At 40.8% G+C, this 25251-nt stretch overlaps 2 protein-coding genes across 4 annotated transcripts in view; one reads left to right on the top strand and one right to left on the bottom strand.

Moving 5' to 3' along the window:
• Nucleotides 1-14859, top strand: part of LOC134213415 (nipped-B protein) — a 49220-nt gene extending 34361 nt beyond the window's left edge. For all 3 annotated transcript variants that reach the window (XM_062692454.1, XM_062692457.1, XM_062692456.1), the window contains exons 8-17: nucleotides 6118-6411; nucleotides 6480-6655; nucleotides 6726-6901; nucleotides 6967-7242; nucleotides 7303-7538; nucleotides 7600-7751; nucleotides 7815-8125; nucleotides 8202-8367; nucleotides 12697-12874; nucleotides 12940-14859. In XM_062692454.1, coding sequence (XP_062548438.1) covers nucleotides 6118-6411; nucleotides 6480-6655; nucleotides 6726-6901; nucleotides 6967-7242; nucleotides 7303-7538; nucleotides 7600-7751; nucleotides 7815-8125; nucleotides 8202-8367; nucleotides 12697-12874; nucleotides 12940-13335 — 2361 coding nt within the window. In that variant the 3' untranslated portion in view covers nucleotides 13336-14859. The remainder of the gene's footprint in view (nucleotides 1-6117; nucleotides 6412-6479; nucleotides 6656-6725; nucleotides 6902-6966; nucleotides 7243-7302; nucleotides 7539-7599; nucleotides 7752-7814; nucleotides 8126-8201; nucleotides 8368-12696; nucleotides 12875-12939) is intronic.
• An 8047-nt stretch (nucleotides 14860-22906) lies between these two features.
• On the bottom strand, nucleotides 22907-24257 carry LOC134217707 (sn-1-specific diacylglycerol lipase ABHD11-like). The gene is made up of 4 exons (XM_062696520.1): nucleotides 23931-24257; nucleotides 23696-23869; nucleotides 23263-23633; nucleotides 22907-23205 (listed from the first exon to the last, which is right to left on the bottom strand). The coding sequence occupies exons 1-4, from the start codon at nucleotides 24168-24170 to the stop codon at nucleotides 23058-23060; spliced, it is 933 nt and encodes a 310-aa protein (XP_062552504.1). The 5' UTR covers nucleotides 24171-24257; the 3' UTR covers nucleotides 22907-23057.
• Between the last annotated feature and the right edge of the window lie 994 nt (nucleotides 24258-25251).

Below are 25251 nucleotides of genomic sequence, written 5' to 3'. Positions count from 1 at the left end.
GTTGGATTCTACAGGAAGCAAAGCCGAGCTAATCGGTACTGAATTTGATTACGATTTATGTCGTTACGCTATAAAGTCATGATAAAAAAGTGAACAGATGAATCAAAAAAGCAGTTGTTATTTACTGCAAATTACCAACTTTGAATGCCGCTTATAAACCATTGGAAATTGAACTCATCAATAAATCAAGCTTCTTACTGAACACACATCGTTATCTAATGGATGTGGAGCCAGTTACGTTCGGCCACTGAAGTTAATCATATTAAAAGACCGTTCGGTAGTGACCAAGACGAAAGACAAGTGTTACCCTTAAGAGATTCCGGGTAAACACGCAATAGGCTCACGGAAAAAGATGAAAGAGTAAGCTTGAATTCAATGATGCAGCGCAACGGGAGGCTTTTCATGCGAAGGATGAAAAAGCTAAGGCTTTTGAGATGGACTGCATCGCTAATTCTCATTTATAGTACGTGCGCGACAAGAATATTGCTAAAGAAATGTTGAACTCTTTGGCTAGTACGTAGACGTAGAAGGATTTTGCAACGCAAACAAACTTATATTTGAAGATCCGTGACAACACTAAAAATAGAAGAAGGTACATCGGTAATGAACTATTTGCTTCGACGAACTAATTCGACAGTTCAAGAGTGCTGTTGTAACTGTTTCAGAGATGGACGCTGTAAACCAAATGTTTATCAGCCATACGGCAATCGTCCTATGATGCTGTTACAACGGCTATTATAGAGAATCTTAAAGATTGCACATGGACACTTCTAGATTTGCCACTCGACATTAAATTTCTCCTGAATGCCATCCTGTTTCTCGTTGCTTCGAAATAGTTTAATTTCGTATTTAAATACAGTCCATTGGTTCTAAAACATTGGACCTTCTCAATGGGAATACTAACTATAGTAAGCGGACGGCGAAGTAATTGCTCGTGTGAAAGCAGAACTTTCAGTTGTTAAACATCTCTTCGAGTGGAAACCTTCGAGAAGTGAGGTAATGGATAGGTTGGATTAGCTGGAAGAAGCAGCGTCCATTTTCGAGTAATGCGAACTTAGAAGATCCGGCAGCGGTTGCATAAAAAACATAAAAAATGTTCGAGAAGTGGCTATGCTGGCTGGTCTGAAGAAGTAGTCGACATGCTCATGTTCAAGGATTTAATGGAGTTTATCAAGAAGAAAAGCGAAATTCTTGAGACGCGTTCATAGAACGCTTTTATTCGACTACTCAACGTGATGGCAGCGGGGATCTAAAGATGTCTGTGATGACCCTCTGCAACATCGTTGTAATTATTTCAACTTTATTAACGTGTTTTAAATTCTAGATTAAGTTCAACACTTTACATCGTTGTAGAGGCGAGCCCAGAATGGAAGTCCCTGCTGGAGGCCAGTAAGAAGGCGGAACGAAAGATCCGCCTACTTACTGATAATAAAGAGTTGGCAGTGAGCTAGGCTATGGAGGCCAGGAAGGTGGCCGAATTGAAGATTCGGCTCCATAATGAAGACAAACAACTGGCAGAGCGCTAGATTGCAGAACTCCCAAGATGCATGGCCGTTTATCGGTGCAACTCCTAAGCTCAGTAAGGTCGGGTTGGATCAGAAAGGAGCTAGTGTTACGCCAGTATCACCAGAGAGGAAGGATTCGGCCAAAAGTCGTGAAAAGGCCAGGAAAACGACTGACCCTAAAGAAACGGCGGCACAAGTGTCCCCACAAAATAAGGGTGCCGAGGTTTGCATGAAGGAAGACGGCTGAGAGAATGAAAAAAACGGTCGCCAAGAAGGATAACTCCCGTATGCAAGAGAGAGCATTTTCCAATGGCCATAGGGACAGAGGCGAGGCAATTATTGTCAAAGCCAAGGGCAAAAGCTATGCTGCCGATGTACTGAGAGCCATGAGAAGCGATGAAACTCTCGCTGGTATGGGTGAGGATGTCAATTCCATCCGCAGAATGCAAAAGGGTGAGATGATTCTCGTCCTAAAGCGGGATGCTGCTCAGAAGAGTGCTGCGTATAAAAAGTTGATAGAAGAGGTGCTGGGTAATGGGATGCATGTTGAATGTCCTTAGATAGTTTATTGGATAGATTGAATAGACTTCAATAGATTCACAATCCACATCGCCTCACAACTTTCCTGGAGAGTGCCATCAGCTCAGCCTCGGTGGACGACAGGGTTACGGACGATTGTTTCTACAGTTTGCCCATGCATTTTTTTTCTCTTTATTAAAGTGAGTTTGCCCATGCAGCTTGATAACCAATCCGAATACCGAACGTCTGTCGTTAGTATCGTTGCCCTAATCCGCATCGGCGAACACCGCAAGTGGCTTCGCATCCGATCGACGATACACCAACTGATAATCAGCTGTGTCTCGAAGCTATCGGAGCTTTTTTTTAGATACACCCAGTGCTTTTCTGTTGCGTAGCACTGGAACCCGGCGAAGTAATTGATCGCCGCCCAGATGTGTGGTCTAGAACTCACGGTGAGGTATGTGAGACACAGTTCGCGGTACGGCTGCTCTGTGAAACTCTTCGGAACGTCTCCTTTTTCGAGTTGGAAATGTGGGTCCATTGGCACCGGTGGAGGCTTGCAGGCTACCATGCCAAATCGCTCTAAGACTGCATCGATGTACCCCTTTCGATCAATTCTCATCAGTTCCGCCTCACGATCACGCTGGATGTTCTATCTCAGGAAGTTCTGCACCTCCAACTGCAATCCAACTCAGTAGAAAATGTCTTTTTCAAGCTCTGGATCGCCTTCAGTGTATTGCGTGCTATAAGTACGTCGTCTGCTTTAGGCCATATATTGCTTTATGTAGCCTACAAACTCGATCATTCGCCGCCTCAAACCCAGATGGGGGCGCATATAGAGTTCCTCTTTCATAACACCGTTCAAGAAAGCGCTCCTGACGCCCATTTGGTGGACATACCAGCGTTCCTGGTTCACTAGCGCTGGCAGGATTCATACCGTGGATATCTTGGCAACAGGTTTCGACGCGTTTCGACGCGCTGCGTAAAACCACGAGCCACAACCTGGCTTTTACGTATCGATCGTACCATCACCGCGTCGCTTGATCCTGAAGATCCACCGGCTGTCAACTATTTTCTTGCCGCTAGGCAGCTCGACCATGGTCCAGGTATTTTTCCGTTGCAATGCTCCAAGTTCTTCTTGGATCGCTTGCTTCCACATTGGCCAATCTTGTCGCTTCTTTAACTCGTTGATGTCCGAAGGAATCCGTTTTCGGGGCGCACAATTCAAAAACTGACACGTTAATTTCAAAATCACCGTGTCACTTCGGCGGCACTACGGTTCTACCGCTTCGCCAAACATTTCGAAATCACTGTTCTACTTCGGCGGCAATATGGTTCTACCGCTTCGCCGAAGACGTTCACTGATGCCGTTTTGCTGTGGTACCACAGTCCCAGTTCACGTTTGACTTTGCCAGTTACTGACGCTTTCGCTCCAGCATCTCGTCACACGCACTGAAAATCCATCACATAGAGCCTTCCGGATTGCCTACCTGTCGCTACTATTTCGCCGTCCGCTTCTACTGTAACACATCCTTCGAAGAAAACGACCTTCTTCCCCGTTGCTTCCAGCCGTCTGAGCGAAAGCAGATTAAGCGACAATTCCGGTATGAACAAAACGTCCTCCATGTTGACCTGGATCGTTTTTTCGCTAATTAGCGTCTGAACGACGAATCGACTTTTGTGTTGCGCTACCATGTTGCTTCCACTTTTGGCGGTTGGAATTTCCACAGGTCGGTCCAGCTTCTGAAGGTCCTCAAAGAGCGACCCGTCGTTTGACATGTGCTCGAAAGGACCGCTGTTCAACTATTGGGATTTCATTCTGGAACCGACTACCGCCAGCTCGATAGCATCGGCCGTAACCAAACGAAACAGTATTTGCACTGACATTTGCCTTCTGGGAAAACTTTTTCGGTGGAGCCGACTCATCGCGCAACTCTTTCTCACTTTGCTAGGGGCATTGAAACTTTTCGTGCCCGACTCTACCACAATTGAAGTATTTCAGCTCACTTTGCTTGCTGGACTTTCCTGAGAACGCCGCTTTGTTGGAATCGCTTCTACGTCAAGGTAATTCCGCCGAACGAGATCCATCGTTAACTACTCGGATACCGCTTCCATTGCCGTCGTGGCCGCGTCATGACTGTGGCATCGTGATCATTAGCTGGCAGATCACATCCTCTTCAACCAAGCGAGCGCCGGCCCCTTTAATTTCCCGCACCAAGTGGTCAAATTGCAAAGATGGTCTTGCAGGGACTCGCTTTCGTTGTGGCGCATCATTTGCAACTGCTTCTTCAGGAGGAATAGACTTGTGATGCTTTTCCTCTCAAAAACGTTGTGAAGGGCATCCCAAATCTGATTTGTAGTATCCTTATCCTTCACATATTCCAAGTGGCTGTCGGCGATCATCTGGATCAACACAGAGCGCAACTGAATCGGAAAAATAAAACTTACAAACCGTCAAACGTAGTAAGAGCGCCTCAGAGCACTACATCACTAATGACACCATATGGGGGGATGCATAGAGGATAGTGACCAATAGCACACCTTCTGATATGATAGCCAGGATCGTCGAAAGGTTGTTTCCGTAGCATGACTCATTGGACTGGCCCGTTACACCATACGAGTCAGTTGACGTGGTACCGTCGAACAAAGCACCGAGGAATCCCAAAACTGGTCCTTAAACATGCGATTCTTGCTAATCCTAATATGTTCATGAGTTGCTTCCAACGATGCCTAGATGATGGAAACTTACCAGATTGTTGGAGACATCAGAAATTGGTGCTGTTGCTCAAGTCCGGGAAGCCTCCGGGAGGCTCTTCGGCATACAGATCTGCCTGCTCGACACAACTGGTGAGTTGTGATCCTGAATAGATTGTAGGTTTATAAGGAATTTACTGGCGACTTATCAAGCAACCAGTCTCGGTTCCGTAAAGATTGTTCTACAGTTGAAGCAATTCAATCGGTATCGGTAATACACTACACCGCTTGCAAGTTCCGGATTATCTGTGTAGGATTCTGAAAAGCTATTTTCAGAATAGGATCTTGTTGTATGATACCGATGCTGGTCAGCAGTCGATTGAGATGTTATCACTAACGATACAATCATTATCACGAATGATGTCCAACGGATCGGCGGTACATTGTCATGTGCGTAGGCTTATATCGGGAGTAGCGTTGTCTATTATCCGATACGGCGCACCAGCATGGTCCAAGGCACTTGATGGTAGGCTCAATGTCAAGAAATTGATCAAAGTACACCGGCTGATGTGTCTACGGGTCGCATGCGCATACCGCATCACATCGTATGAGGCATCGTTGCTGGGATGATGTCGATAGACATAGTTCTGGAGGAAGATGTGGAGTGCTTTAACGAAAGGGACTCGGTGCAAGTACGACGTGTCAAGAGAACAGTCTCGCCCATTGCAAAGCGCATGGGATACCGCAGTCAAAGACTCACAGACTGATTCCACATGTATCGTGTTGGGTCAATAGAAAGCATGGTCAGATCAACTTCCACCTTACACAGGTGTTGTCTGAACATGGCTGTTTCAAGAAGTTTTTGCATAGGTTCGGGTTCGCAGAATCTACGGATTGTTGGTGTTTGCATGCCCGCGATTCGATATTGAGCTAAACGACATGCTGCTTGTCAGTAGCATGGATTTGACCCCGGACAACCTCATCGAGAGGATGGGCCGGGCCGAGACTATTTGGAATACGGTGAACACAGCAGCTCAACAGATTATGTCGAAGTTGCAGCGATGGTGGCGTTTTGAACAAAATCAGCAGCTGCAGTAGAGACCTGTGAACACCTAGTTCACCTCGGCAACTAACATGGCGATTGTTGTTTCCGCGGTGCTCGTCTCCCACACTACCGTGAGTTACTGATAGAAACCGTTAGGTTATCGATTTTTTTTCAAGAATGGTGGTAATCCATATTAAATAATGCAAAAACATGCAAAATGATAGGAAAAATGCGTTCTAGACCCCTAAAGTGCTTTTTTTTTCCTTTCTAATGAGATTTTTTCAATACATTTTATGATGCACTACTTTGAACGTGCGGTAACTGGTAATCATTCCATTTTTTTTCTCCTACTAGATATTTGAACCAAAAGAAAACAAAGAGGACTCGAAAGCCAAGAAGGAGATCCCAAAAACGCTGATCAAAGCTTGCCAGCAGATCGTCGACGGATTGGTGGACGCAACGATGAAGCTGGAAAGCTCCGAAAACAAGAAACTGGTCGGCTGCATCACCGCGTTGCATCTTTTTGCAAAAATCCAACCCCAGCTGCTAGTAAACCACGCGATGACACTGGAACCGTATCTGAACATACGTTGCCAGAATGCCATCAACTACAAGTTCATCAGTAGCGTAGCGGAAATTTTGGAGCAGGTATGAGAAGATTTATTTTTGGTACAACTGTTCGGATGGATAGATAAGCGAAATTTGTTTCCCTTTAGGTGGTGCCCTTGATGGATCATCCCAGCGAAATCTTCCTTGCTGATCTTGAATCGCATCTGATGATGCTTATTGTGACGCAAAGCCAAGCAGTGGTGCTGAGTTGTGTTTCCTGTCTGTCAGCAGTTGTAAATAAAATTACCAAGAACTACACACTGATACGAGACTGTTTTTCTAAGTAAGTTTGATTGGCGATTAGATTAAGAATCTTTACAAAATGCGACGCTGACATTCTGATCTAATTTCAGATTTTACTATAAGGGATTGGTATCTAGTAAAGAAAAGTTAATCTCCGATCCTTCGATCCCAATAGAGCAACTGTATAGGCCTCAATTTAGGCGAAGTATATACACGGTAGGATTAATCATGAGGTACTTTGACTTTAGGTTGCCTGATGTCTACGGTGGAGAAGAAGATGCACAAGGTAATCTTACTATGTTTGCAATGTTTTGTTCAGCTACGCTAACTAAGCATACTTCTGATCGTTAGGAGCGTTACCAGCCAATATCTGTGAGGACGTGTATAGTACGCTAGCATTTTTTCTCTCGTGTAGTCATAGTGAGATTTGTAAGGAAACACTGCTGTCGATGGGTAATTTCTGCGTGAAAAACTACGAATATCTGACGAAGCAAGAACTTCGGGATTATTATAATTATCTGCTAACGCAGGACACCGTACTGACAGAGATGAAAATTGTCGTCCTGAAGAACATTTTAATGTATCTTACCGAAGAAGAAAACAAAATGGTGCGAAATGACAAAGAATGTAAGTTGAATTATCTTTTCGAAAGGTTCGGTTGATAATCTTCCACATTCCTCATTACAGGGGCTAAGCAATCACAAACCGAAGACTTGAAAGAGATGGGTGACGTGTCATCTGGTATGGCCAGTAGAGTTATTCAGATCTACCTGAAGGAAATCCTGCGAAGTTTTCTGCATCGAGACACCGGTGTGCGAATGTGGGCAATGCGTGTGGTGGAGATTGTGCTGCGGCAGGGTCTGGTACATCCAGTACAAATAGTTCCTTTCTTAATATGCTTAAGTACGGACCCAGAAAAAGAGGTGAATAGAGCATTATTTATTTCGGTAGATAGACTAAAAACAGTAACGATTTGCTCTACAGGTTGCACATAGTGCAGATCGTCATCTCCAGGAGATTGACAAGCAGTATCCGGGTTTTGTAAATATGAAATCTCATGCCGGTTTGCAGTACTCATACGATTTACAAGTCTTGTTACAAAAACATGACGACAGTAGTATAGTTAGAGGATATAGGTAACGCCATTTTAAATAATACTATATTATGTCATTAATTCCGTTACTATTTTTCCACAACAGAATCAAAGATCCGCAGGAGCCTCCGAGTGCATTGAACGGTTTCTTGTACACTTTATTGCGCAACACGAAACCGCAGCGGCGAGCGCTTGTCCAATCGATCACGAAGCAATTCGACGACGGGAAAATCGCACTGCAGCAGATGCTCTACCTTGCGGACAATCTGGCCTACTTTCCGTACATGGTGCAGGACGAACCTCTGTACATAATTCATCATATTGATGTGTTGATATCCGTCACTGGCACCAACCTATTGGCCACGTTTCGCGAGGGGTTGAAACCACCGCCTGGAGCGGAAAATAACCCAGAGCAGGGTGAGTGATTTGCCGAAATTGAATGTAAAAATATATCTACCAATTGATTGGCATTGAATACTAAACCTTTTTGCAGCACCCAATCCACTAGAAGATGATGATGACGATGATCAAGAAGTGATTCTCAGTCGATTACCGGATGACACAACCGAACTGCAGAACTGCATTACCTCGGCGCAGGGTTGCATGCTTTTATTAATACTCAAGCAGCATTTGAAAGATATCTACGGTATCACAGATTGGTGAGTATATGCTTACTGAATAAAAAGCAAATGAGATTGCTGCTTACTTTGCCAATTACTTACTCCAATATGGAACGATACTCATATTTTGAGATTTCAAACTGAGCATCAATGTGCCAAACTGAAATTAAATTTTGACACTATACACCACAATGCTGATACCGACAGTCAACGTACTATTCGTAGACTAGCCGTTCTATTCATTCACACAGTCAAGTTTGTGAAGGTGACTTGATTGCGTTCTGGATGTCATCTGTTGTGTGTAGCAGAAGTGACTTTTTCTGTCTCTGATTTGGAATCCTGTTTGTTGGTGTTTGTGACTGACCTCGCCTCGTTGATTGAATAATCGACTTCTTCTTAGGCTGACCAGATCATTTCGGTGAAAAAACGGGACAAACGCGCTTGCCAGACGGGACATGTCAAAAAGTCAATTTAAGAGCTATGGAAATTTCAAAATTTATGGCCATAATTTTCATTTTCCGTGTAAGAAATTAAACATCTTTTAGAGTGAATCATTCAATTCTATTGTATTAGGTTAGTTGTGGAAAAATACTAAACTACAAATATTTCACTCTTCAATGGGACGCGGAAAAAACACGAAGGAATAGAAAATTACGTTCTTTCAATATAAAAAAATGGGGAATTTGAAATTTTATTTTAATCTAATCCTAGATGCATTAAAGAGTTTTCTTTTGACAAATATCAAGAACTTTTCCAATTCTTAATATTTCACAGTACCAATCTAATCAATTCACAGTCCTTTTTAAACGAAATTGATTAAAATGACACACCTCGGGACAGCTTGTCAATTGATTTCGTTCCCATGTGCTCCCAAAAAGCAGGACTCATGCAATTTCGTCGCGGAAAGGTAAAAAATCCTGGCCAATTTATAGCCTGGTTTATAGCTCGAACTTTCAGAGATTTCCGCCGGACTGTATTTTAAATCGAGCCGAATTTCTTATTTTTCATAACGGAATCCCATAAATCTCGTCCACACACATGAGAGCAAAATTTGCAGACAAGTTCTTGATTAGTGAACTAGCCTCAAAGTACGTGAAGACCTTAAATCTAGCCTTTAATCCGACCAAATTTTGCCTCGGTTTGAAACTGCCTCAATCCCGATTTTGTTCAGCTGATTTATAAGTTATTTTTTTCATGCCGTCGTTTTTTTTACAGTGGATGATTTCGAAATATTCAGAAATATTTTGAATGATTCGAAAAGAATCAAATGATTGAACAACATATGGTAAAGCATTTGAAAAAAATTGAAGTACCTACTTCGGAAGATTCAAAAAGAATAATTGAAAAAAACTCTTAATCTGAAATTAAGAATATCTGTTCCTGCGCTTCATTTTATTGACATTGAGGCGAGACCTGATTTTAAGGAAATACTTGTCTACCAAGTTACTGTTTCGGTTCAATCCACTTATGAAATTGGCCAAATTTTAATGCCCCAGGTAATAAGCAGAAAAATCATTGATTGTATGAAAAACCTGGCTTGCGACGTATCAAACTTATTAATTTTAAAAATCAAGGAATATGTTCTAAGAAAATTTAGTCCATTTAGTCACATTACGGATCACCCAGGAATGCTGGTTTCTTGGGGGAAGAGGCCACTTTTTGATCAATTCTGAAACCTGGCTTGCGACATATCAAACTTTATGATTTTGCAAGGCAAGTTCATAGGAATATGTTCTGAGAATGATTGGTCCCTCTGGTTACATTCAGGAATGCTTTGTAATGCTGGTTCCTTGGGAAATCTGGTCACATTCTGGCGAACGGATGTGCAAAAACGCGCTTGATTCTTGTTTCGACCACTTGGTGACGATCCACATTGACAGTGCACCACAGTTGGGCCGAGTAAACAAACCAAGTATACGCGGTCCAACTTGGGGCAAAACGTCATTCGATTTGGACACAATTCGGTCGAGACCTCTCGACAATAACAAGAAGAGAAGAACTTTTTTTCTTTGTGGGTGATCTGAATGCACGCCACCGTCACTGGAACTGCTTGAAAGCCAACAGAGCAGGAACAAGACCATGACAGGAAGCAGAAATTCGTATTTTTTTCATACATTTCCCAGACTCCTTTACTTTTGAACCGATTGGCCATGGTCGTCCATCCACCCTTGACCTAGCCCTCTCCAACAACCTGTTAAACATGACCAAACCGATCACCTTAAACGAACTGTCTTCGGATCACCTCCCAGTTATGTTCAATATTAGTGCACTAGCACTAACTAGTGCACTAGCAACGGAAAAATTCCGATGCTATGCACGAGCCAACTGGCCACGTTTCCAACGTGAGGTGAACTCTAAGCTGTACCTGTTGGACCCAGCAGTTGCGGCTCTAAAATGAAAAAAAATTCTAGATCCATAGGTAGAACATTTTAGTTTTCCCACTATATGAGGAGGAGAGCATATACTTTCGCGTGGTGGGTGTTTCAGAGACACCGTAATTGTAGTAACGAAACTACAAGAGGCCTCAAATGCCATCGAAAGCTACCAGAAAAAGTGGAAGATAAAAACGAATGCCGGCAAATCGCAGGCTATTTTCTTCACTCGCAAGCGAAGCCCCCAAAACCAAAGCGAAATATCCGTTTAAGGTCTCCTAGTTTCATGGTCGGATGAGGTTCGATACCTATGACTATCAATGGACCAGAAGCTAACCTTCGCTACCCACATAGAGCACAGCTTGAGTAAATGCGACAAACTCAGCAGTGTGCTCTATCCGCTCATAAACCGACGTTCACATTTGGACGTCAACTCCAAGATCCTGCTATATAAGACTGTCTTCAAGTCATCTCTAACCTACGGCTTCTCAACATGGTATAGCTAGCCATGGGAATAAAATTCCAGTGAAGCAGAACCGGATATTGAAGATGATCCTGAATTTGGATGCATGCAATCCCACCAATGACGTCAACAGAATCGCCAAGCTAGAACGAACCGACGATTGGATCCAGCGTATACTCCCGAATATTTGGACGGGATGTGCTCCTTCGCAAACCCGTTGGTACGACTTCTGTTATAGTCTGTGATATTAGGGTACAGAATATTAGAATTCAAAATTTTCCTTTAGCTATCCCAACACTTTATGCTATTTCATAATACATTTTCAAACTGAATCTTCCACATGTTGTGCATATGCATGAATCGGTTTTTCATACATAGTAAGGCGGGAACGAATATTATTCTTTTCTTTTGTCTCCGCCCCCTCCCTTCCCTCAAAATTTTATACCCAAATTTAATTATTTGAGGGGGATTTTGGAATTTTTCCGAGGCTGGATAACGTCTACCCGCAGAGTCTACCTATGCACTATGGGGAAAAGGGTGGCCATTAATCGAAAAATTTACTATCTTCAATTTGTCTAATTTATATATCATATGAAAGTATATACACTAGATAAAAGAATCTGTAAATATTGAATCGCTATGTTTATTCAGTCAAAAGATATGAGCTGGCTTCTCCAAATATAAGGTTTTATATACCATTTGAAAGCCTAGCCTTAGCTTTTTGATAGTATGGTTTATTTTGCACGCAAAGTCTAAAAAAGTTGTAGAAAAACTTTAATTATCATTATTCTTTGCTATAAAATGGTCCCGCAAATTTATTGTCCCCGAATGTCCACTTATCTGCAAATGGGGGATTGAAATATAACCCTAGGCTAGTACCACCTTTTAGTGAGTGATTTGCTTGCGCATATTTACGCTTTTACGAGAACGCTGTAATCAAAGTTTTCTTTTAAATTGTGATTTTTGTTCTCTATACCTCGTAATGATTAGTAAATGATCAACATTATCACTAGAAATATAATTGTTTTCTATTTTATGCATGCTGCATAAAAAACAAACAAACAAAAATGCCCAAAAAAAATTTAAAAAAAAAGTTTTTTTTTCAATGGGTGACATTTTTTGAAGGGTTAACGATGGCCCTTAAAGGGTTAAAAAGGTTCTTAAATATTCTTGCACATAATATATGTTGCATAGAAACAGTTTTCATTGAAAAAATATTTTTGGCCGCCCATTTGTATGAGAATTCCCCATAGTGCTATGGTGTGATCATTGTGGAAAATTAACATTGTGGAAAATTGTTAATATTTGATAAAGACTGCTATTTTCTCATATCCGTTCGATTCTGAAATTAGTAGAGTAGAGTAGTAGCTCGAGTTTGAAATATTTTTTCAATGGTAACATGGGAAAATGTTAGAAGGACAGTTTAGCTAGTCCCACTATTTGTCATCAGAGTTTAATAAAAATCTATATTCATTGTTATCAGAAAAAAGGAGGTCCTAATTGTTGAGCTTTGTTGAATTTTTATTCTTCTAGCAAAATTTCTCGATACTCACCATCTGAAGCGGGTAAAATATACGACAAAACAATGCAGAGGCGATCGAATTCATTGTTCGATCCGAAAGCAACTATTACGCTGTTGAAAGAGAACCGCCAAGTGATGGCAGACCAATCGGAAGATGACCGAGCAGAGCTCGTGCAACGATACCTGGATGTGAGTTTCATTGCTATCTTATAAATGGAATAATTGCAACTACTTTTAAACTTTTTTATTTATAGTTCAAACAACTCATGCTACGGCTGGATCCGGATGACCCCGACCTCCTGGATGAGGATGATCGTGCCCCGCCAAAGAATTCCGAAACTAACTCAACTGTTACCACTCCGGTGAAGCAAGGTGAAGCCGGTGAGAGTACGGCGGCTACTCCCGTAAGCAATAATGTCGGTGGTAGCGCAACGCACTTGAACAATGTGAACAGTACTGCCACTTCCGCAAGTAGCAATACGACGTCCGCTGTTAGCACACGGACACCAAAATCTTCACGGCCACCGCCAACGACAAATGCAGCGTCCAGTCGGAAAAACCTTCCGTCGCGAAGTGCTCGAAAAAAGCGACGGAAATTGTCCAGCACGGAGGAAGAGGAAAGCGATGCTAGTGATATGGATTATGATTAGAGAGAGCCATTGTTACTCATTCAATCAGAGATGTAGGAAAACAGATGAAACAAGATACACATTTAATATATCTATTTGTGGTGTAAGAAACAAACCAGGAAAAGATGATCCACGATCACTATACAAAACAAACAAGAAGAATACAAAATAAAAGCGCCTGTGAAAGCACATTTTAGATGATTGTTCGAAAGTGCGCCAATTGTAGAAACAATAGCAGTAGTGATAAAGTCCCATAAACCCGTAGTATTTTGCTTTCTTCCAACCAGTTATTGTTGTACCATTACCACCCCTAGCAAACGCCCACTAATAAGAAGAGAAACTTGTGTTGCTCTACCGAACTTCTCATTTGATGCGTCGAGCGACGCTTCTATAAATTGAAAATTATGCGCATTTGAACGAAAGACGTACTGTGTTTGAATTATTCCGTATCGGATTGAATGTTTGCAGTACTAGCTCTGTAAAAGGTTTCGAGCAAATTTCCCAAGGACACAAAGCAGGGTTGAACATCGTGGTTAATTATACACAAAAAAAGTTTCCGGTGTCCCTCGAAATCTACGAAAAGTATAATTAGCGAGTGAGTTTTGTTTACGTCCTTTTTATGGTGTAGACAGATCAACTTTTTGGAACAAAATGCAAAACAAGCGTCTCTCCGATAACGATGTATTCTGTAGTAGGAAGATGTTTTAACTGAAAATATTTAAACATTACTGTGAATTAGACGGATGAATGGAACAACGTTGAAAAGAAGTAAATAATTTATTTAGAGAGAAAGAGGAGAAAAAAATATCCGGGTTTATTTCTGAGAGAATGATACATTTAAAAAGAAATATTTAATTTATTGAATACAATGCACCATCAACGAGGAAAGATGAGATGTTATAACAGTGAGTGTGCTTGAGGTGTAACTAAATTCTGGAAAATAATCTACAAAAGAGACTGGTGAAAATTTATTATTAATATAATCGTGACGGAGCATTTCTTTGCTTGGAGCGAACAGAGAATTAAAATTCTGTTACTTAGCGCATGTGCGAGCGTGCTAAACATTGTATGTAATTGTATGTATTCGTATGAACAATTGTAAATATTTTGTAAATATAGAGAGATAAAATATGTTCTTTTTCCCACTCCGAATGTGAAAAGATAAGACAAATTTAGTAGAAACGTAATTGTCTCGTGAGAATGAAAAACCACAACAAAATAACACGTGTTTCGGATCAGATAGAAAATGCATCTGAGAAAACCAGGAAGAGACTTTATTTAAAGTGTTTTTAGATAAATTATTTATACGAAAAAAAACAAGGGAGGGCCGAAAACGATGCAGAGAAAATACACATACATACACAAAAGTCGTGGAAACTGTAATCCAGATGAATTTTTGTAATTTAATTTAGCACCGTAAGCAACAAAACAACACAAAAAGATGTGCGAAAAAAGTGTATAATCGAAAGATCTTCATTGTTTTTTTTTATTATTTAAATCAAAAAGTCAAAAATAAAGAAAATACTAAATGAAACTTGTAGATAATTCATATTTTGTTTTATTTGTTTGTGAACTCGAATCTCATCGATTGTAAAAATGTAGAAAAGGGCAGGGAATTCGGAAACCAACTTTTCCGACGATCCTGGAGACCGCTAACACATGGAGTCTATGGCTCTTAATTGGCTAACGAAAAAAAGGAGGCGATTCAGTCTAGAAGATTTTTATATTAGTGTCCTAATTACTTTGATTGAATGTCATACCCCAGAAACCTATTGCCCAGAAAGAGATTCCCAAAAATGTCCTAATCTAATCCCCAGTGGGAGGGTTTGGTGTAAGCCGACTCTTTCAGCAGCCGACATCTTCCAAACTTAGACGTACCGTATATGCATCAATCGGGGTAGAGCTGATTCCAGGTTCTGGTGCATCGACCCAAGATCGACTATAGCCGGAAATCGTCGTGCATAACGCACCGAAAGTCATCTCACAGCAACCAAAAGCGTCTACCGAAGATACTTTTGAACAAGTTTTTCGGTATCAGTTCCATCAACCAAATCGGTGAAGAAATATCGCACACGTGCACCTGCCGTGGCCACTAGTGAAGCATTTCGGAAGTACTTCCATGAGTTGGAGCAAGATAAGTGGAGCAAGAAAAGTTGAAGAGAAAAGCTGACCGCGAACAGAAGAATGCCGTTCGCGAAAAGAATAAAAAGATGAAACAGAAAGAACCCCTAAAAAGAAAATCAAAACTACAGAAATAAACTGACATTCACTTTCGTCGTTGATTAAATGAAATAAACAATATATTTTGGTATTTTGTATGTCAATTGGTATTTGTGCGCACAATTAGGCACCAAACATCGGTTCAAAAAATGCGATTTTTGTATTTGATTTTGATTAATTTTTCAATTGCAACATTTTCTTTTATTTTAATAAACATGAATTAAACATTCTACTGAATAACATGTGTAAATCACAGTTTAATTTATCTGATATGACGATTTAATTTTGAAAATGGCTTAACTGCGCACAATATGGTACACTCACGGTACATGTTCATGATAGAATTAGAGGCGAAAGTATAGAATTGATAGTTCCGTTAGGATACGGCAGGAATGAAGAATGTTTTCATCGAAGTCGATTTGAAAGCGAGCGGAGGGCAATATTTGTGATGATGGCACATATCGCACGACCTTCCTTCTGCCAAACTCCCGTATGAAGGGGGAGGGAAGAATATCAGTGTGGAAGCTGATATATCTCCACTGGCAAAAGGAAGGTGGTTTGATTTGCTTATATGCCATCGCGTGCGGAAGGATTTTCTGTCGACGAGTACTGTCTCCAAATTTCTAATATGACCTCAGCATCTAGTCGAATAGGATTTTTATTGCACAGTTCTGTTTTCTGCGTCCGTCTCGTCGCAACCAACTTAGCTGCCTCGGAGAGAACAAAGCAGAGAAAGGCACTGCTGCTGTACCGTCCACCAATAACAGCTGAATTGATGGATGCCCTCAGAACGTCGGCTCTCCAGGGGCACGTTCACCTCAATTTGGGAGATTTGTGCCATCGCCTTCACAGCACTTTTCATCACACACCTGACGGAAAAGGAAGTGAACAAAAAGGAAAGGAATATGGATGGGAGAACAAAGGGAATGTTTGGAAAAGGGCCCTTGAAGAGGGCATACAACGCATAAGCGTACAAGAGCCTATAGCTCCTTAGCACATCGGGTTTTGAACACCAAAATACTCTGAAGGTTCAGGTTTCTGAAGTCAATTTCACTAAGTAAGTGTTTACCAAATATTTGGAAGCGCAATTGTGCATAGACTGGGCAGTTACATATTAGATGATAAGAAGTTCCATAATCGGATTCACAACTATCACAAACAGATGATTCAACGCGTTGAATATTTGCCATGTGATAATTCAGTCGGCAGTGACCTGTCAAGGCCTTGACTAAGACACTCCAATTCTGTTTAGACAGATTAGCTAAATAGCTTGCTACTACCGGAGATGGCTCCCGGATGTACAATTTTGTTTGATGACATTAATCCAGACTACTGCAATGTAATTTGTGCTGAGTGACAGCCCAAGAGTTGATCAAAAGCTTCACCCACCACTTGGATATTGGAATAGCTGGCTTAGAACCAATAAAGTCATGTGATGCTTCATTACGAGCTAACTCATCAGCCAACTCGTTTCCAACTATGGAAGAATGGCTAGGTACCCATATAAGGTGTAAAGTATTAACTGAATTCAGTTCCTCAATTTGAGTTCGACATGCGATTACTAACTTCGACCTTGAGTTGGCCGAGGCGAGAGCTTTAATAGCTGCTTGGCTATCTGAACAGAAGTATATAACAGAAGTAATGCGTTGCATGATGGCAAATATTTCCGCTTAAAAGACAGTGCAGTGTGAACCCAGTGAGTGTGACTGTTCTAATCTCAGCTCACGCGAATAGACGCCTGGACTTGCTCTACCTTCGAGGAGGGAGCCGTCAGTGTAACAAACAATGCTGTCTAACACACTTCTCTCCAAATAGCCAGATGTCCACTCATCCCGCGAGGGGAATTGTGTTGAAAATGTCCTATGAGAAAAACTACTAACGTGTGTGAGATCACTTGGAGCAAAGAAAATTTTGTCCCAATTAACCATAAGCGGTAACAACGAAGTGTGTGTAGAACTGAGGTTTACAGGATTCTCTTCCATAAAACCGAGTACCCATAGTCGGTAAGTACAAGAAAATGCTTCTTGTTTGTGATGCATGTGTAGTGGGGCCACGTCGAAGAGAACTTCGAGAGCAGCCGTGGGAGTTGAAGAGAACGCATCAGTCATTGCCATTAGGCACATCCTTTGAAGATGGCCTAATTAAGACTGAATTGTCCTCACTTCCCCCTTTTGCCACCACACAAGCCATCCATAAGCCAAAATTGGTCGTACAACTGTTATGTAAATCCATTTGATATATTTGGGTTTAAGACCCCAAGTTTTACCAAAGGTTCGTCGGCATTGGCCGAAAGCCATACACGCCTTTTTGATTCTGAACTCAATGTTAGGAGTCCAGGAAAGCTTTGAATCCCAAATTAGACCCACATACTTTACCTGATCAGTTACATTGATTTCAGAACCAAAAAGATGTAATGGACGAATACCATTACGGTTTCGTTTTTCCGTGAAAAGAACAATAGATGTTTTTATTCGGATTGACCGAAAGGCCATATTGGCGACACCAACTTTCAACTACCTGAAGAGCATTTTGCATCAGGTCGAATAAGGTAGTAATGCACAAACCCACTATCAATGTTAGATAGTCGTCGGCAAATCCATAGGTAGGAAAACCGCCATTATTGAGTAACCTCAATGCTCAATAGCGTATCTGCAACGAGATTCCACAAAAGTGGAGATAATACTCCCCCTTGAGGGCATCCGCAGACACTTAATTTCCTAATCGCTGCTTGACGTAATGTCGAGTAGAGATGTCGGTTTTTAAGCATCTGGTGAATCCATTTGGTAATAATATTAGGTAGCCCATGACAACGTGCGGCTTCCAATATTGCATCGAAAGACACGTTGTCGAAAGCACCTTCAATATCTAAGAAAGCACCCAAGCACGATTGCTTTTGAGCGAATGCTTTCTCGATATCGTACACAACCTTGTGTAGAAGAGTCACGGTGGACTTTTCAGATTGGTAAGCATGTTGATTAACATGCAGAGGCATGTTTGCCAAACAGTCATCACGAATGTGATGATCGATGATCGATAATACGTTCTAAGCATTTCAGAAGAAATGAGGTCAGACTGATGGGTCTAAAACTCTTTGCTTCTTCATACGAAGCACGTCCTCCTTTTGGGATAAACTTTACAGTGACATCCCGCCAGGATATGGGAATATACCCAGTAGCAAAACTGCATACTAAAAGCTTTTTCAAAACATGTATGATATGCTCAAAACCTCTCTGAAGTAGAACGGGATATATCCCATCCTCCCCTGGAGATTTGTAGGGAGCAAAACTGTTAAGTAGTGCGTACAGAGTAGTGCGTATCAAATAAGTGCTCTAACGATTCTTCATCAGAAGAAGTGTAGTCGCCATGTGGCTTGCCAACTTGGAAATCCTTGGATCTCGCAAGAATTTTATGCAATCGACCGGCTTCACTCAAATTGGGAACATTTGCACAAAGGTTTTTCCTGCCGGATCGTTCAGCAGATCGTAGAGCCTTCTTGTAAGCTTTGCGAGCCAACTTGAAAGAATCCGTCCCTGCTGAATGGCGTTTGTTCGAACTCCTTCTACACTGCTTCCTTAGCTTAGCCAAATCGGAATTCCACCAAGGGGTTCCTCTTGAGGTTTTTTACAGAACGTAAAGGGCAAGCTTCTTCGAAAGCTTCCACGATGTGCAACGTTGTAGTATCGACTGCATCATCCAAGTCGGTAGGAGTTTCTATAGAAGGTAGATATCCATGAAATTTGGTAGAGAGCAACTCTGTGTAAAGATCTCAGTTTGCTGAACGAGGATTTCTAAAACGCAAGGTCTGCGAAATAACATTCAAATGATCAAAGTAGATGTAGCGATGGTCGGATATCGATTCCTCATCTGATATACGCCAATTCGTCAAATCGTGATTGATTCTATTGGAGCAAAGGGTTATGTCTAACACCTAACACCTAACACACCTAACACTAACACGCTCGATTAGATACCATAAAGGTTGGGCGATTGCCTATGTTAAGTTAACTAAGTTCGGTACTACTTAAGTATTCCATCAAGCTGGAGCCTCTCAGATTGATATCCGAGCTACCCCAGATGATGTGATGAGCATTAACATCACTGCCGACAATTAGCGGAAGGCCTTTTGTAGTGCAACATACGACAACACGTTTGAAAGCATCCGTAGCGGATGATTCATCATGTGGTAAATAAACCGAACAATAGACGTATTTCCTGACGGGGGTTCCGCTAGTTGCATCAATTGTGACAGCACATACATCTCTGGTTGTTAGTTCAGAGAAAAGTGTAGCAACAATAGCATTGTTAACAAGCACACATGCATGCGGCATTGATCGAGAGTTTGCCATTTCTTTACTGAAAGCAGCAAAAACCGGGTTCACTAGGTTTCCTAGGTAGAAGCTGCCCTTGCGAAAATAGGGTTCCTGCACCAAAGCCACTTGGGATTTGCCATTTTGCATACGTCTACAAAGATTAATCGTCTAAGGGCCAATTTCTTCACCTTCGCTTAACTCTTAAGCGGTGCTTACCCATACGTTTAAACCTGGTTTAAGGCCTAAGCGGAGGTGAAGAAATCGGCCCTAAGACGAATTAATTCGTCTTAGACGGTTGAATACATTCCACTAAAAGAGCTTTATATATTTTTCCGAAAGATTAATCGTTGCTGTTCTTTTATGCTGAAGTTTGATTTGAGCTATCTTAACTGAAGCCATTGCACTTCACAACTTCAGCATTAATATGAACAGCAACGATGAAACCTAATTGGTATCAACCGTCTAAGACGAGTTAAGTAACTCCATTTAATTCCACCAATTATTTCGATATCTTTGCAGATATGTATTTCGACCACAACTGTGTGGTCGTCTTCAGTGTCTCGTACTTGACTCGACTTATGAGACGAGTACGAGACACTGAAGACGACCACACAGTTGTGGTCGAAATACGTATCTGCAAAGATATCGAAATAATTGGTGGAATTAAATGGAGTTACTTAACTCATCTTAGACGGTTGAATATATTCCACTAAAAAGAGCTTAAAATATTTTTTCTCAAATTGGTATCTTATCAAGAAATTCAAAGACGAAACACAGAGTACAATGTGTATAACGCATAAAGCGAATCCATATAGGTGACAATTTGTTGAAAAACTAATTAAAAACATGTTCATAATCCCACCCTTATTTAACCTCAAGTTGAGATTGATTAAAAGTAGCCGATTATTTCGGAGAAGCAAAAAGTCAACTACGTCATAGCTTCGGTTAGCGCAGTAAGGGTTAGATACTGTGAAGGGAGCCCTGGTGCTTCACAGGCTCCGTTTAGAGATATCGCAAATTAATCGATTACTTCGATTAATCGATTCATCGTTGTGATAATCGATTAATTTTGAATCGATTATTACCCAACGATTAATCGATTCAATACTCGAGATGAATCGTGAGTAATCGATTAGTTACTAATCGATTAATCAGAATTTTACGACATCATAAGGATGTCGAAAATTAATTGATTATTTCGATTAATCGATTCATCGTTGTGATAATCGATAATTTTGAATCGATTACTATACAATGATTAATCGATTCAATAATCGACAAGAATCAAGAGTAATCGATTAGTAACTAATCGATTAATCGGGATTTTACGACATCTCTAGCTCCGTTAGCGGTTAAGTTCTTTTTAGACCCCACCCTAACCATTCATTCGTAGGCACTGTAAGCATAAAGCCGCATCACACCAAGAATTTGGGGTCACCTGTATGGTGGACTTCTACCACCGGAACAGGCAATCCATATAGCGTTATTCTTAGCCAGATAACTGGCTGTCGACACCACACAGCTATCTTGGCTGTTCGGGGAGAGAAGTTGACATTGACTTTACGTCAACTCTCAATGTGGCCGAACAGCCATCGATTGGTATATTTATTCAAATGTTTTAAAGGATTTTTCCATCTTTTGAGAGAATTTCACTCATTATCACCAGGTACTGAAATTTCCCTGATTTTGTCAGAAATTCCCTGATAATTCCAGGTATTTTCCAGGTTGGAAGAAATTCCCTGATAATTCCAGGTATGTAGTAGACACCCTGACAGTAGAAGAACGACCAAAAAAAGATGACGAGTGGACCGATATCGAAAACAAGGCATCTGATTCATCGTCCAAATACAATGTAGTGATAAACAAACGTCGGCGGTCAAAGCGGTGCAAAGAGATGGATGCAAAAAAGGCTTGTACGGACCAGATGAAAATTGTTGAGGACGTTAAAAAGGACGAGGACGAATAAAAATGGGAAAGGTGGTACTAGTAGGTAGTATAAAATGAATATCGGCTCTGTGAAGCTGGATGCGGCGAGTGAGCCTTAAATAAACGGAATAGATAAAAAAAATCTAGCGTCATGTAACTAAAATATGTCTGATACACTTTTTTAAAGAAGCATTTATCAATCTCTCTCTACAAAACGATGTACAGTATTGACCCGATTTTGTCACTCCCCGATTTTGACACGATTTTATCACGTTTTCGACCTGATTTTATCACGTCTAGATTTTATCACGTTTTCGATCCGATTTTGTCACCTAAAATAAGAATTAAAAAAAAAAAATTTCGGAGGTGAACTAGCCTTGGGATAAAAACCTCTTTAATAAAGATTATAATAATAATAATAAGAATTTAAAATTGAAATGGTTCTTTTCATTTTTGTAAATGACAATGACAAACAACGCAAACAACAATGATTTTCATGAAATAACTTTCACTGCCTGTGGTTTATTATGAATCCTGACTGATTACATGCCAAGAACTCTACTTTTCGACAAGAAATTATGGGTTCCGTTTACGTATTTTGCCTTCCCAAGGCATAAACTGATTCATATTAGTGAAACAAATTTAAAAAAATAAGACACAAAATTGTCCGATTTTGTCACATTTTCCATTTTATCACTCCAAAATTCACCATGGGAGTGTTAATTTCGAGATATTATTGTATTACCGCTGAATTATTGATCAATTTGCGTGATGAGCTAGCATTACATCCCAGGCTAATATTACCTCCCGTTACCCTACCTTCCTATAAACATTTCAATTTATGAGCACCCGGGTACCTGTCGTCGTATACAGTAAATTCTGATTTCAATAGACGTGGGTAATAGTAGCGTTTAAAACCAGTCGATAAAAATGGGAATTTTGACCTGGTCAATGGGAATCGATTGGTCTTGCTTTGCGTCGCGCGTACTAACTAAATGTCATTTAATTTTTAAGTGGACATGGAAAGATCTGTAACATTAAGGGTCAATTTCTTCACCTCCGCTTAAGCCTTAAACCAGGTTTAAACGTATGGGTAAGCACAGCTTAAGAGTTAAGCGAAGGTGAAGAAATTGGCCCTAAGGGCAATACAAATAGAAACAAAATTTATTAGGTTTTAAAATATTGATTATTAACGACAAGCATATCCTAACATAAGAAAATCTAACGATTGAGATTTGGTATGGACACCCTGTATCAAATGTTTAGCTATTCAGCGTATTCATATTCCTAATGCGAATTGATATCGTTCAGAAAATCCAAAACCAGTTTGGCGAATTCCGCTGATTTCTCACTATGCACCCAGTGCCCAGCTCCTTCAACAAATCTTATTTCCGAATTGGGAAAAAGTTGTTTGATCACAGGAATATCTTTCTGCCTGAAATGAATTCAGCTGGCTATTAAAGACATTTGAAAATTGTGTAACGTAACCCACTGTATGTAATCCGATTTTTCCCCAGCAATGAACAACGTCGGTCCCTCAAAGCGTATCTTCCCTACATCGGGAAACCTGGCCACACCGGAGATAAAGTTCCGCTCTAATGCGTCCAGGTTGATTCTCCACCGGAAGGAACCATCATCCGGTGATTTTACCAGATTGGTAATGAGGAAATCACGCAACGGCTTTTCGTCAATAATCCGCGACAATTGTTCGTCGGCGATTTTTCTCGCCTGGTGAATCGTGTGATCCGACGAAACTTGGATCAACTTCATCGACTGCAGGAACAGCGGGATGTTGGTCTTGTTCGTTCCAATGCCCGGGGCAGGTGAGATATCGACAATGACGGCACGATCTACGAGATGGGGCTGAAAATCGTTACACGTGGACAAGTAATGTACAAAATTTATAATACTACTACTGTTCATACGTATTGCAGAGCTAGCAGCATCATGGCACGCCCGCCCATGCTGTGTCCGATTACGGAAGCCTTGCCAATGTTGAGCTTCTTATATAGCGCTACCAAATCAGCTACCATGTGCTCGTAGGAATGGACCTTTGAATGGGGGCTTTCTCCGTGATTCCGGGCATCAATTGAATAGATCTGCGAATTAGTTTACGATTGATTAATCAATTTTAATTAGAGAAGCTTATATGGTTCGCACCTTTCGCGTGGGTTTAGTTTTCTGGTGGAAAGCCTTTGATAAGCTGTTCCAATTGAGTTTTGATCCAAACAGACCATGTAGGATTAGTACTGGTGGAGTCAGTTCATCACTCGGATTGTTCTCGTACACATTATAGGATAGGTCTACGGGGTTTACACTTCCTAGCTGACTGGATGTAGATAATTGATTTTTAACTAGTATATTGCACAAGCTAGCATTTTTCAGCAATTTTCGATTCATTTTAAATAATTTTAGGTGAGTTTTTAATCTACTCAAAGTATCTGCACTGGAAGAAATGATCAAAATAAAACATTTACATAACGTTTGTAATGAAACGAATGAGACTCAAAAAGGTAAACAAAGGAAGCTGATAACACGACCAAGCCAAACTCATTCATGAATTCAGAGAGCTAGGACACAAACCAACGTTACAATATTAGCTTCATGTCTATGCTACGCACAACGCATGGTCAATGGTATGTGTGTGTCACAGAAGCACAGAGGACAGACGTTTATCTTAGTTTGAACTCTCAGGTTTGAATCGTTATTCGTGGTTATTCTATAGGCATTAAATATATGGATTCGTATCTATACCAGTCTCGATAACAGTGACCCCCATTCGCTGCCCGGGAAGATCCAATGCAATATACAGCAAAAGAGTACACTGCTATACTGCCGGTGGACGCATAGCTATCCCATGTGTAAAAGGAATCCCAGCAAACTTGTGACAAGGGGCCATCCAGAAACCACGTGGTCATATTTTTGAAGATTTTTAACCCCCCCTCCCCCCATGTGGCTTATCGTGGTCATTTGGCAGACCCCCCCCCTCCCCCCCCTATGACCACGTGGTTTTTTTTTCAAGTACAAAAATTAAAAAAAAACCTGATGTAAGTAAAACATATGGTTAAACCGATTGTCGGGGTCCTTCACTTTGCACAAATAAAAACACTTATATATTTCTATTAATTCAATACTGTTTATTTTGTCTTTTTCCATTTTCTTTTTTTTTACGCACTGCACACATCCAACTCCAATCACATCTGTCTTAAAACTGAAGCTTTTTTCAATACGACCTATGCAAGCTCCCTCAAGTCATTTTTTCTCTTTCTCTCAAACGTATCCATTGTTTACGCGTGAAGCTCTCAATTCTTTCCCGTTATATTACACTGTCACGGAAATTTGAGCAAATTGCAAGTAATATTAATTACTATTGAACAATCAATGCATCAATATTTTATTTTGTTATAATCTAATTCATCTCAATACTACACCGATCAATTTTGAAGATGGACAATTTCAACTGATTCAAAATCAAACTAAA

The sequence above is a fragment of the Armigeres subalbatus genome, chromosome 2, assembly GCF_024139115.2.
Source record: "Armigeres subalbatus isolate Guangzhou_Male chromosome 2, GZ_Asu_2, whole genome shotgun sequence".
NCBI classification, from domain to species: Eukaryota; Metazoa; Arthropoda; class Insecta; order Diptera; family Culicidae; genus Armigeres; species Armigeres subalbatus.
Note: the sequence above shows the minus strand (reverse complement) of the source record. Positions and strands in the feature narration are given on the sequence as shown.